At 45.1% G+C, this 13,408-nt stretch overlaps 1 protein-coding gene across 4 annotated transcripts in view; it reads right to left on the reverse strand.

Annotated features, from left to right (window-relative positions):
- Positions 1–13,408, reverse strand: part of CACNA1I (calcium voltage-gated channel subunit alpha1 I) — a 176,766-nt gene that overhangs the window by 41,770 nt on the left and 121,588 nt on the right. For all 4 annotated transcript variants that reach the window (XM_009665343.2, XM_068941582.1, XM_068941569.1 and 1 more), the window contains exons 7-10: positions 11,572–11,887; positions 10,797–10,889; positions 2,813–3,119; positions 1,012–1,415 (exon numbers count right to left, since the gene is read on the reverse strand). In XM_009665343.2, coding sequence (XP_009663638.2) covers positions 1,012–1,415; positions 2,813–3,119; positions 10,797–10,889; positions 11,572–11,887 — 1,120 coding nt within the window. The remainder of the gene's footprint in view (positions 1–1,011; positions 1,416–2,812; positions 3,120–10,796; positions 10,890–11,571; positions 11,888–13,408) is intronic.

Consider the following 13,408-nt stretch of genomic DNA (forward strand, 5'->3'; position numbering starts at 1 on the left):
CAATAGCTGACTAATCTCACTTCTGTGATCTGGGCAAAGCGGGATACATGGGGTGAATCAAGGTCACATTCAGATTGACAGCACAGATTTGAGGCATGGAGGTACAACAAAGACACTTTTAACCCAAAGTGAAACAGAGCTGCCAGTCAGCAATATGGATGCAAGGTCTGGGGCTCAGCAGGCTTAACAGCCTCTCAAGCCTCCTCTTCACATTGCAGAGTAGACATAGCCTCCATGGCCCAGCTATAAAATGAAGGCACAAAATCCTTCTCCATCTCACAAGTCTGTCATCAGGATAAAATGCACTGCTGACTCAGAGCTGCCTAGGAACTACAGGCATGAAAGCTAAACCTGTGCCCAGACCTGCTGTCTATGTCTTGACCTATCTCTCACTGGCTGTCAGGGCATAGGAAAGGCTCAAGCCATTTGTGCCCCCTGAAGTGACTGGATATAAGAGGATGGTGCTTTTCTTAGCCTTCTTGTACAGATAGACTGTGCTCAGGCATCTCTTAATTAAGCTGGAAAGGCTAGCAAGCTGATGGATTTGAACTGAGATGCCGGTGAAGTGCCTGTGACATCCCCAGAGGGAACATTAAATTAACCAAACAGACGAAGGATTCAGTAAGCTAATGAAGAGAGAAACGAGAGAGAGAGGTGGAAGATGGAAGAGATGAGGATGAAGGAAGAATGAAGCAGATGGAGAGAGGAGACAAAGAAAAATACACAGATAAAAGTGAGAAGGGAGGAGGAAAAGAGAGAGATTAAAAGGATGTGAGAAGAAAATACATGGAGACAGTGGAAGTGATTAAGCACAGGGATAAGGAAGACAAGAGCCTGCAAGATCCTGACGCTATCTCAAAAGCCATGCTGGGACCATCTGTGCCATGACCCAGGGTCCAAATTGTTCAGTCTCTGCCTCCACTGAGTTGCATCAGCTGCTTATGGAGGCCATAACCCAGAGCATGATTCACCAGTTGCCATTGCCCACCCTGCTTCCCCAGGATGCATTACCTGCTCATGGTGCTCGATGCCCATGCTGATAGTGTTCACTAGGATTGCGATCATGATCCCACGGTTGAAGTACTTGCTCTCCACAATCCCTCGAAGCTTGACCCTCACTTCCCGCCACATGTCACTACAGAGTTTCAGCCGTCCACCTTCTTCCACCTCCTCCTCCTCCTTCTCCAGCTCCGAGGCACCCTGGTCCCCCTTGCTACAATCTCCCTCCTCTTCACTGGCTCCTCCATTCTCCTGGTCTGAGTCAGTGCTGTCCAGGACAGACAGCCTTCGGGATGCTTCGTGCTCTCCCCTATGGCATCGGGGACAATTGGTGGGATCGGATGTTGCTGTCAGGGCAATGGGCTGGACCAGGCCCTGAGGAGTGCAGTCAAGAGAGTTGTGTTGCTGGCAAAGCCCTGGGAAGAAAAATGATCCTGTTTAAAGGAGAAGGCTTTGTTTCTCCCTGAAATGTATCTAAACTGGGCACCTGTTTGCCTTTGGGGTAACTGGGCCTTTTAGCTGTGAGGATGATTAAACATTGGCACATCATCTCAAGGGCAGTGATAAAACCATTTGGTTGGAGACTTTACATTTACTGACCGTGTCACCAAAAGGTATGGATGGTATTGCTCAGCTGCCCATAATTAGGTTCAGTGGGGGTTCACATCAGTCAGAGGAAGAACTATTTGTCTGATGCAGAAATCACAGCCTGAGATCCAGTAGCTTTGTGTTAAGCAAGGACTGAGAGAAAAATGATCATGAGGGCTGCTTTTGGCCTAAACAGCTACAAGTGGTTTCTGAGAATCCAGATGCTGAGCTGAACTCTCTAAATTAGGGAAACTACACTAGCAAAGTATCTCAGGAAGACAGAAAAGCAAGTGCACGAATGGTACCTTCTAATAGTCTGTGCACTCTCAATCAGAACAGATCTTCTGACTTTAGTGAGAAAACTAAGGTTGTGTTCCTCAGTCCTTCAGTTGGGTCTGGAAGATCAACGGGACACTGGGGGAATGAATCAATTCATTCAGTAACACAGTGTGTGAGGACTGCAGAAACTTTCCTCCCAGTAAGTAAAGAAAATGAAAGATTGAATATGTGAGACCAGCTGAAGGAAAATCTATCTATTTGCTTGTTAAATGGGAGCATTTCTTACGAAAGGCATCAAGATACAGTTAATGCTAAGTCTATAAAAACATTTTTACAGTCACTTTTCAGGCCAGGAATCCAATTTAAATGGTATTTCTTGCCTAATTTTACAGAACAAGATGTGCTCCCATCAAGAGCAGTTGTCACCATTGCACTTGCACATCGATACTGACTTCTTCATTATCCCTCTTCTTCCTTGGTTCAGGAGACATCCTATTGCACTTCTACACACTTGCCTCCATCCTGAGGTCCCACAGCACTTCATTTGGGGAGGGGAGCTCAGGAGGACCTGCTATGTCTCCCAGTCCCTTCCCTAATCCCACTCCATCATATCCCACTAACATTTCTTTGTCCCAAACTGCTATCATTCCCCTGCTGTTCCAGACCTGGAGCCCTTTCCAAGCCTCAGTCAGTGCCACTGTTTAATGTTGTCCCACTATCGTGTCTGGGTTTCAGATCTGGGTTTCCCATGTTCCCTGCCAGTGCGTTCTTGATGGCCACCCCCACCCTACTGGTCTGAGGCACCGCCCAGGGCCCTGGCCTCATGGGTCAACATTAATTCTAACTCTGTACTTTCTAGGCACATGACTTCTAGCTAGCTAGTGCACAGGGATGGCTCTCACATTTCCACTATTAGTATTTCCAGCTTTGCATGTACAATGCTTACTGTAGTGTCTCTGGCCTTTCCGGTTCATGCCCAGCTTGGCATCGCTCGGCTCTACATGGCCCCGGCGCCGGCTCTGTAGGCTGTTGTACAGCCCAAGGGTGTGGCGTTTGGCCTTGCGCACGATGTGGCAGATGTATTGGAAGATCTCCTCATAGCAGTCTCCCGGTTCCATGTAGCTGGCCACTGTGCTGGAGGACAGGTACCGGGCCCGCTGCTCCTGCATCAGCTGGTGCTCCCGCTGCTTGGTCTCTGAGAACTGGGTAGCGATGACCACCAGGCACAGGTTAATCATGAAGAAGGAACCCACCTGGCAGCAAAGGAGAAGGAGGGACAGGAGATGTCAGTGGGAGGAAGAACATGCAGGAGGAGGAATGAAAGATAAGAGAGGAGGAGAAAGCAGGAAGAAGAGAGAAGAATGGAACTAGAGCAGAGCTGGGACTTCAGAGAAAGCCAGGGTTGGCTGACCTGGTTTTGAGAACTCACTCAATGACATTTTCATGAAGGAGTTTAGAGCTCTGAACTGAAATTCAGGAAAAATTAGCCTTACTTTTGGCTCCAATGACTGGCTTTGGGACCTTTAGCAAGTCACTTAGAAGAGATGTACAAAGGATTTGATGAAAACTGGACTTCTTTCCCTCTCTTTTATCATAAAAAAGGTGGGAGACAGAAGACTAGTTTGGTTGCTTTTTCCTCTGCTTTTTTTTTTTTTTTTTTTTTACTACTGGAAAAACCATGCACTGTCATTTCTGGTCATCTTTGACTTTTAGAGGACACATCAGTGTTCTCAGAACATTTTATTTATTTCTACCTTTTACACCTTAATTTAGCGTACAGGGTGATGACACTTTGCTGAAATGAATGAGCTCTTGAAATCAAAGAGGAATTTACAAAAACTAATGACTTTGAAACGGGCACTAAATAGTCTGTCAAAAAAATCTCTTCCTTGTTTGACTTTTATTCTTCTGATTCTTCTAACACTAGACATATCGCACAATTTCTTATGTATGACATTTGTCCTCCAGCCCAGACAGGCTTTCCATTTCAAACATACAAACAAACATAGCCCTATCTTGCAATTTCTTAGAAACAAAACAAAAAGCCCCAGGTCTTTGTCATTCACCCTACAGAAGCTGAAAAGCCTACTAGGCTTATTTTATACCTTGGGACACTTCCTTTAATCTTTCTTTGCCTCAGTTTTCTCATCTGTGAAACAGAGATAATATTCCTAGGTGCTGAGGGATCCAGGGGTAAAAATCGCCATCTCACTGGTAAGCATTATTGAATTATAGATGAATCTCCACTAGGAGATCTATCTAGTATACTCAGGATAAAACCTGGGATTCAATAGAATAACAATTTCACACATACAAGGGCTGGTAACCATGCTCAAAATCATTTTCAAAAGCTATGATGCCATGATTGGTGCTTACTCCCTGTAGAGCTATAAGTGGTGACATGGTGACAATAAAGCACAGAGTCTGATCTTTGAACAAGGACCAGATGTCTGTACTGCTTTGAAACTGGCTCTGTGGGGTAGTCGCCGGGAGGAAAGGAAGCACCAACACTGGATTTCTGTGTCCGTTGGACTAGGGAAGACCACTGCTAAGAAGGGTTGCTACGATACTACAGGGAAATACTTGCACCATGTTCCTACTGTATGACCCCTCGCAGAACCACTGACTCACCTCCCCATCTCTCCTTTCCAAGCAAACAGCTCTGTACAGAACTGGACCTAGTCCTGCCCTTACCTTCACGCATGCATCCTCCCCTGAGTTGTGAAAAACCTAGCTCTTCCAAAGAAGGGGAGAACGTAAGCCATGGAGGTGACGTGCTTACAGCTCTTGGAGATGGAAAATGTGGAGCTTTTTTTTAAGCGAGTACCCCAGTCTTTACCTACCCCAGCAGCCTTCAGCCCACTGCACAGGCCTTGTGGCCCCCCCAAAAAGCTTGCTCTCTTGGCTGTCCCTTTCTCCTGCACACAGGTGTCGAGCAGCTCCATCAGAAGATATAATACAGTAGCTTTCAGTATTTCAAAGAGGAGATGTCCCCACTAGCATCCGAATAAGCCTTTGAAAAATGAAGCCCTTCCCAATCAGATTCAGCATAAGGACAATAAACCATTTTGAAATAAAAGGAATTTGTTTTAATCCTCCTCCCATAACCCTTCAAAGCTTTTCTAATTCTGTCCCCTTCATCACTGAGCCCTTCTCTTCCCTCTCCTCCTGCCCATATTTCAGCCTATTTTCCCTTCAGCTTAAGTATGTGTCCTTAAAAAGAAAATTGATGCCTCATCCAGATCCTTTTGCCTCCTCCCAGGGTTTCTGTAGTTCATGATCTCTTGCCATGTTTTCACTGATGAGTGTATGATTGGGAATCCAAATCTTTCTCAAATAGGTCCTCCTGCCCACTTCCCCCTCAGCATCCCCCAGCACCACACAACACTCATATATGATCTTCCATTCAGGTATCTCCCTCCTCCTACTCTGAGTGAGGCAGGGTTGGGACATGGATACATACTGTAGGTACATTTCTGGACACTAATTACGGCACTGCCTAATGCTTCATAACTTCCAACAACTTCACAAACAACAACTGATTAAAACTTGCAGCACCCTTGTGAGGTAGGGTGCTTAATGCTACAAGTAGAGTTGCTGAAGCACAGGGCAATGAGATGCCTGGAGCAGGGTCACTCTATGAGCCTGGGGTTGAATCCTGAGGGGGATTCAGGTTTCACATTGCTAAGCCCTGTGCTCACAGGCAATCGTTTGCCGTGGTCTCCCACCAGATCATCAAAAGGGGAGGAGTGGCAGGACTGGATACGGCAACTAACCCCCCAAACCTTGAACCTCAGCAAACATGAGACGACTGAGCTTATTTTATCCTTAAGATGACAGGCAAATCCACAGACTCTAAGGCTCTTCTGGGCTTGACTTGACCCCCTAACTAGCAGAAAGACAGAAAGGATCTCAGATGGTTCAGAACTGAGCTAGCTGAGCACAGAGACTGGAAGTGTCTGACACAGAAAATCTTCCTGACTGACAGAGCCAGAAGGAGACTGTAGTTTCAAAGCCTCAATATAGGAGTCCTGTTCAGCCCCGAGACTGAAGTAAACTTTGATTAAGCTGATCCTGGCCTTGTTCACCCTAAGGCTTGATCCCCTTCTCTGCCCTATCTAATAAAACCTGACTGGTGCTGGAGACGCTGACTTACTTGCCCATTATTTTTACCACTCATGCCTGGATTCCCAACATGTAGGAAGCTTACACATATAAGCACAGAGCACTTCAATGAGGCTGCTGAGTACTGCAATGTCAATGCTACCTTAAAGTGCAAAGGAGCCTGAAGCTTTCTCTATTCCAGGAGTAACACCAGAGACCAACTAGCTGGAGCAGTGATGCAAAGAGACCTGGGAAGCAGCTGGACTTCAAGCAGGAAGACCCAAATGGAGCATGATCCCTGAGAGCTGAAAGCAGGCCTTCCTTCATGTCACCTCCCCGGTCTTTGGCAGAGGGGGAAGCTATTTAGTTTGCTGAATATGCAAAATGCTTTTACCAGTTGTTCTGCAAGGCCACTCTAGGGGCCAGCGTCAGCCAATGCTCTTCCCCTCAGGGAATACATCTATGTGGAAGGAGTCCTAGACTGCACTGGGAATACGTTCAGGTGGTAGAGCTTTCTCACTGCCAGATGAGCATTAACAGGTAATGCTCTACAGTAGGTGTTTGAAGATATCTCTGTGGTCTCAGGTAGGGAGGAAGAAGTAACGGACGAAAGCATAGCTCTAAGGAGAGGGCTCTGGAGATCCTGGCCCAAAAGAAGCACTTTGAGCCACAGCTAGGAAGAACATGTGAAAACAAAGACCCAAGGGTCAGGACAATCCTGCTTGTTGAGAAAGCCAGGCCTTTGAACCACAGAGAAGGAGGGAGGGATAAAGGCCAGAAGGACTGTGCTTCATGAGGTCTTGAATAAGGGAAGGAAGGAAGAACTGAAGAGGGAATGTCATTGCCATAAGAAGACTCAGAGGGGAAATAAAATTGAGTGATTGCAAATTCGTGCTGTGATGGCATCCTGGAAAGATGCATCATATATGCAAAAAAGGTAAGAGAAAGGCTATATACTCTCTTGGTGTTACTCCACCAAAGGCAAAGGAAACATCCCACTAACGTATCTGGCCTATGCCTCCTCTGTTCTGAGCAGTACCCAGAGTGAGTTGAGGTTCATGTGCTCCTGTGTTTGATGGAAATAAACCTACATGGTTTCTGCAAATGAGGAGGGTGTGTCTAGAAATGTCAATGACACTTAGCAATAAAATCTCAGGCTAGGGTTTAATAGAGGGTTTTCAAATGCCTGCAAATTCAGAGACAAAGTTTGAGTCACTGAGAACCCACATGAGGTGAGCCAGCAGTAGAAAGATGCTCCCACTTTGAAACCAAAAATATGCATATAGAGTTTATGCAGTTTCGAGGTGGGGGGAGATTTTAGAACTGGCCCACAGGAGACAGGTATGCCTGCCTCAAAGAGTTAAGCAATGACACTAGCCCTCCTGGCTCTGGGAGAAACTGCGTCTGAAGGCAAGAGCAAATTCTGTGCTGAGTAACACATTATACAAATATGGATATCCCGGCCACGCTATTCAAAGTGAAAATTCAAGTAGGCCCTAAAAATCAGTTGCCCGGTAGGAAATCTGAAGAAACAATATGGGAAATAATTGTTTTCTGAACTCACAAAAAGCACGGGATGTTCAGTTTGCCTCTTGGGATGGAACTGAGGGAAGCTGCCCTCCCATCTCATGCAGTCTCACCTCTAGATTGTGTCTCCTTGGGACCCTCCAGCCTCAAAGTAAGAGCATTATTCCTCAAAGCTATATTTCACTGCTGCTGTCCTACCTCTCCATGGATCATGCTTCAGCCCACAGGGAGAAGGACAGCTTTCTGCTTTTCTCTCCATGTCTTTCTCTTGTGATGGTGAAAGAATCAACAAGCCAGAAGGTAGAGAGAGATGGAGGATACCATGAAGAATCAGCATTTTCATAAATGCTCAGACCTGAATGGACTAGCAGACCTTGTTTTTTTTTTTCCCTAAGATGATGACCAATGGCTTTTACAAGCACATATGCAGCAAAAACTAGGCAAGGGAAAAGCCTGTTGCTAAATGAGGCAGGACCCTGCTGACAGAGGACTGGAAAAGGCAGAGAAACTGAATGCCTTCTTCACCTCAGTCTTCACTGATAAGACTGGCCTTCAGGAACCCTAAGCCCCTGAGACCAGAGGGGAATTCTGAAGCACTGATGTTGATGAAGCAGTAGATGTTGTTTATCTCAACTTTAGCAAGTCTTTTGACACTGTTTCCCATACCATCCTCACAGACAAGCTGGTGATGTACAGACTAGATAAACAGACAGTAAGGTGAATTGAAAACTGGCTGAACTGTTGGGTTCAGAGGGTTATGATCAACTGCACAAAGTCCAGCTGGAGACCAGTCACTAGTGGTGTACCCCGGGGTTGACACTGGGCCCAGTATTGTTTAACTCCTTCATTAACGATCTGGACGATGGTACAGAGTGCACCCTCAGCATTGTGCAGATGATACAAAACTGAGAGGAGTGGCTGATGCACCAGATGGTTGCACTGCCATTCAGAAGGACCTTGACAGGCTGAATAAATGGGCAGAGAGGAACCTCATGAGGTTTAATACAGGGAAGTGCAGAGTCCTGCACCTGGGGAGGAATAACCCAATGCACCAATACAGGCTGGGGGCCGACCAAAAGGAAAGCAGCTTTGCAGAGAAGGTCCTGAGGGTCCTGGTGGACTAGAAGCTGAACATGAGCCAGCAATGTGCCCCCATGGCAAAGATGGTCAACGACATCCTGGGCTGCATTAGGCAGAGTGCTGCCAGCAGACTGAGGAACATGATTCTTCTCCTGCGCTCAGTGCTGGTGAAGCCACATCTGGAGTGCTGGGTCCAGTTCTGGCCTCCCCAGTACAAGACAGACATGGAAATACTGGAGTGAGTCCAGCAAAGGGCCATGAAGATGATTAAGGGACTGGAGAGAGACTGAGATAACTGGGATTGTTTAGCCTAGAGAAGAGAAGTCTCAGGAGAGATCTTGAGGTGCATAAATATCTGATGGGAAGGTGTAAAGGCAACAGAACTGGACTCTTCTCAGTAGTGTCCAGTGCCAGAAGAGGCAACGGGCACAAACTGAAACACAGGAAATTCCATCTGAACGTAAGAAAACACCTTTTCATTGTGAGGGTGGTTGAACACCGGAACATGTTGCCCAGAGAGTCTGTGGGCCTCTATCCTTGGAGATATCCAAAACCTGACTGGATACAGTACTGGGTAATCTACTCCAGCTGACCCTGTCTGAGTAGGGTGACTGGACTAGATGATATCCAGAGGTCCCTTCCAACCTCAACTATTCTGTGATTCTGTCAGGTTTTTTTGTGCCACTCCCTATGTGTACAGCCTGCACAATTTTTCCCCGAAACTGGATAAGGTTGGTTTGCCCTCAAATCATTGCAAATCAATTTGAAATTAAACTAGATCCTGTGGTAATTGAGTCTGTGATGGAAACCTTACTAGGTGACTGCTTTTCAAGATCCTATTTCTCTGAAGGAGGGCACGACAACACAAGGCAAATAGTAAGCGTAGAGTAGAGTTTTAGCCAGGTCCATTCAGCAGCCCACCCAAATGCATGTAGACCTTGGAGATATACACTAAGATTCTGTCCCATGGCTAAGGGACATGGAACTAAACTGAAACTACCATGTACAGATTTTGTACTTCTCATACTTCATCCTAGGACTTTCCCTTCGACTCTTGGCTTTGGTCTCCATGTGAGAAAAGTGCAAGAGTCTTCATAAAAACAAAATCCTTTTTTGTTAAATACAGGACATTCCCTCCAAGAAAATGCATTTACATGTGGGAGGTACGAGGAATGGAAGAGGCAAAGGCACCATGTTTTTCACCTCTCCCTCCAGGCACCTGTGCTCCTGCCTGACATGTAGCAGTCACCTCATGAGGAAAAAAGAGTAGGAGAGATGTAAATTGATCTTGCCTCAAAGGAAAAAAATAAAACCAAAGTCAAGCTAAGGTGAACTCTTTCAGCTGTCTACTACAAGGAAGACTTTCACAGCTAGACAAACTATGATTGTTTAAACATGTTCCTTCCTTTTCTTTTTTTATTTGCCCTCCTTGCTTTTGTTCTTGTTTCCTCTTATGCTTTGTATGGAAAATAACTAAAAAATCCTGTGATGAGCACAGCATAGATATTAACTCCAACCTCTGCAGATGGAGACCCAAAAGGTGAGTCCAGCCTGACAGGGATCTGCTCATACAAACATTCTTACAACAAAACAACCACCTTCACATGCATAAATCCACATGGTCTATAAACTGCTTATTAAGTTCTTATCACTGATACGTTTCTTTCCTTCCATCCCCATCAGCCACAAGTATCTCACACAGCCACTCTACTTCATGTTGGACTGCAGGAACTTTGCAAGCATCAGATCTTTTTTGTTCATGGTGAGGAAGTAATTCAACATGGGAGACCTAGAATGTGACCAACAAATTCAGGTGCTGCCAAAACCATAAAACAGGAACAACTCAGGAGCTTCAAATATCTAAAGAGCCCAGGTAGGAGAGAAGATGCAGAAATGGTTTCCTGTGCTTTTGGACCTACTGGTTTTGGGAATTTACTTTGAGATGAGATCTGTGGACAAGAACATGATCCTACACTGGATATGTACATCTCTAGGAATCAGTCCTCAATGTTTTTTGTGAGTGGAAGGGAAGAATCTGACCCACAGCTGTGTGATCCTGCCACTGATTCTTGGTAAAAATCATGTGAACTGGACTCTTGAGCTCCCTAGAACAAATCAAGGGACAGTAATTTGCTACCCAGTGTCCATGCTGACCTAACGTTTGCCCTTTTAAAGGCTCTTAGCTTGCAATGCTGAGACTCTCTCAGTCTTATACTTACAATTATCAGCAAGATAAAGTAGATAAAATTGTAGAACGAATGGGCATCCATCACGTAGTACATGATCTCCACCCACCCTTCCAGTGTGATCACCTGCAAAGACAAGCAACAACAAGAGAAACAAGAGGAAAGTGGGCTTCCAGAGTTTGTTCCATGGTGTATACAGGCTGATACTGACAAGGCTGCTGCAACCCAAGAAAGGTGAGAAACAAAAAACGATTTCAAGGAGGCCAAATTTCCATTCCAGGAAATCAGCATGGTTCTGCTTGGTGACACTGGCATGCTGTCAAAGCCTGTGAGATCATGCTAGTCCACAGCAGGAATATTTCATTAAAATAGTTCATTTCCCTGGATCGCAGCAGGAAAAAACTTGCAGAGGGTTTCTGTGCCCCTTGGACTGGACATGGCGTACAGCCAGCGGAAAAGAAAAAGGCACAGATTTTAGCTCCCACCTGCAAAGTGTGCTCGAGAATTTAAAGAAATGTAGGCTCCTTTGCTATAGTGATCTAGATGGAAAGGGAAAGAGAACACAGCTCAGCCTGAAGGGCGTAGCTCATTTTAGGAAGGACCTAAAACAGCTATATGTCCCTTCCCAGCTGCAGGAACACCATTTGTGGGGTGTGCTCTATCTTACCAGCCAGAAAAGAGGTTAAAGGGGCCCCCTTCTCTCTTCAGCTGTATACTACCCTGCAGAAACCATTGTGGGAGCAAAGACAGATTCAGATGAAAAAAAAAAAAAAGTCTGAGTCCCAGTAGGAAGCAAATTAGATCTTACCTGAAATATCACAATCCAGGCATACCCAATATTGTCAAAATTGATGGCACCTTTGTGTGGGTTGGCATTGCCTGTACGGCACACGTTGTAGTACTGGTTCCAGTTGACACACATGCCACTGATGTTGAACTCTTGTCGGACTGAGTTATAGTAAAAATAATCATCCTTGTCCAAACAACATTCATGACCCCGCTCCTTCAGGGGCGGGATCTCATGACATCCCATAATTCCATTGTCTCCTGACAGTGAGCAGATAAAGGGCATCTCATCATCTTCCTCAGGTTGGTAATATGGGGGTAGAATAACGTCACCTTGTCTACAAGGACAAAAAACACTGTCATAAAGTTACTGTAACATATGTTTCCCTTAAGTGACATCTGTGGACCTGCAATTCTGATGTAGGAACTGCACTGGACGAAGGATTTCTAGGCTTATTGCCTTTAAGAGAAGGGAAGGCAGGGCTCCTGGGAAAGTAGGGAATTTGCAGGCGTGAATCCCCCATTCCTCAGAGCTTTGCCCAGCATCAGATCAACCAGCCCTAAACCTAAATCATACAATCTTCTTGCCTGGAGACAGAGAGCAGTTGGAATGCAGACATTTGCATTCTGATCACTCTCCCCATTAGCATCAAAGTTAAATCAGATGCAATGATATTAAGGAAGTTCATCGGGCTTTACTGCGATGTGCTCATGTATGTAACCATTGATGGACATGTTTTATAACATTTGGCAGTGAACCTTCTGTATTTCTAGCAAAAAAATCCAGTTCATACATAATTAAGGTTGCACAGCTAAGCCTTAAAATCAGGAAATCGAAATCTAAAGTTGACTTAACCTTAACTCTGACTCCTCCTTGACAGTTCGTGTTACTGGTGCAATGTTTCACGACAAGTTCACATGCTTTTTTCCAAATAATGCAAGCACCTTCCAAATGCATGAATAATTAAAATCATCTATGCTTGCCTAGCTGGAGATGAGCTAATGATGAGGAAAGTGAAAGGTGGAGATCTAAAATTTTCCATTAAACTTTATCTTGTGCACTTGCAATCCTTGCAGTGCTACAATACACAGCTTTCATGTTGCATGAATGCAGATTTTTTACTAAATGTCATGGGAAGGGGGCAAGTGTTTATGTAAAAGAAAAGAGAAAAAGCCTCTGATTCTAATCTAAGCGGGACAAAACCACACAGATCTGTCATTACATATCCACATTACTGGTGAATTTGGTGCCTGTAGACTAGGTTTCTCTGCTAATGGTCAGACAAAGACTTATCTAGTATCTGTCTCTTTGCAGGCTGTGGCCCCAATTCACTTCTCAGTTACTTCTCATTCTGTATGGATGCAATTATGCTCATTAAAGTAGTACCATTCTTGATTTACATAAAGGACAATCATCCTAAACAGTCATTTCTCCCCAAGGAATATATAAACACAGTAAATGGCTGCTTTAAGCAGCTCCTGCTCTCCAGCCCCACTGCTGTTCTGCAGATTGTGTTTTCCCACTTATTTTTTCCCAATTTGAGATGATCTAAAGCTTCAGAATTGTTTAATCAGTTTAAACTGATCTGCAGCTTTAGATTTTTTAAGTAGTTTAAACTGATCTAAGGCCTGGGATTAGTATAAGGTTTTTGGAAGATGCTTTAAGGCCTGAGATCAGTTGAAGCTAGAAAGTCAACAGGAGGAGCTGTGCTCTGGTATTGATGCTCTGTACCCAGGGAGGGTAATCAGAGAGTTTGTGGCAGGCAGGCGCTTTACCAGCCCACTATGCCAGGGAAAGAGGAGAGCAGTGCTCTCCAGTCTTCCTCTGATTTGGCCAGAAAAAAACAAACTTCAGACAC

This window comes from Struthio camelus, chromosome 1 (assembly GCF_040807025.1).
Source record: "Struthio camelus isolate bStrCam1 chromosome 1, bStrCam1.hap1, whole genome shotgun sequence".
Classification (NCBI taxonomy): domain Eukaryota; kingdom Metazoa; phylum Chordata; class Aves; order Struthioniformes; family Struthionidae; genus Struthio; species Struthio camelus.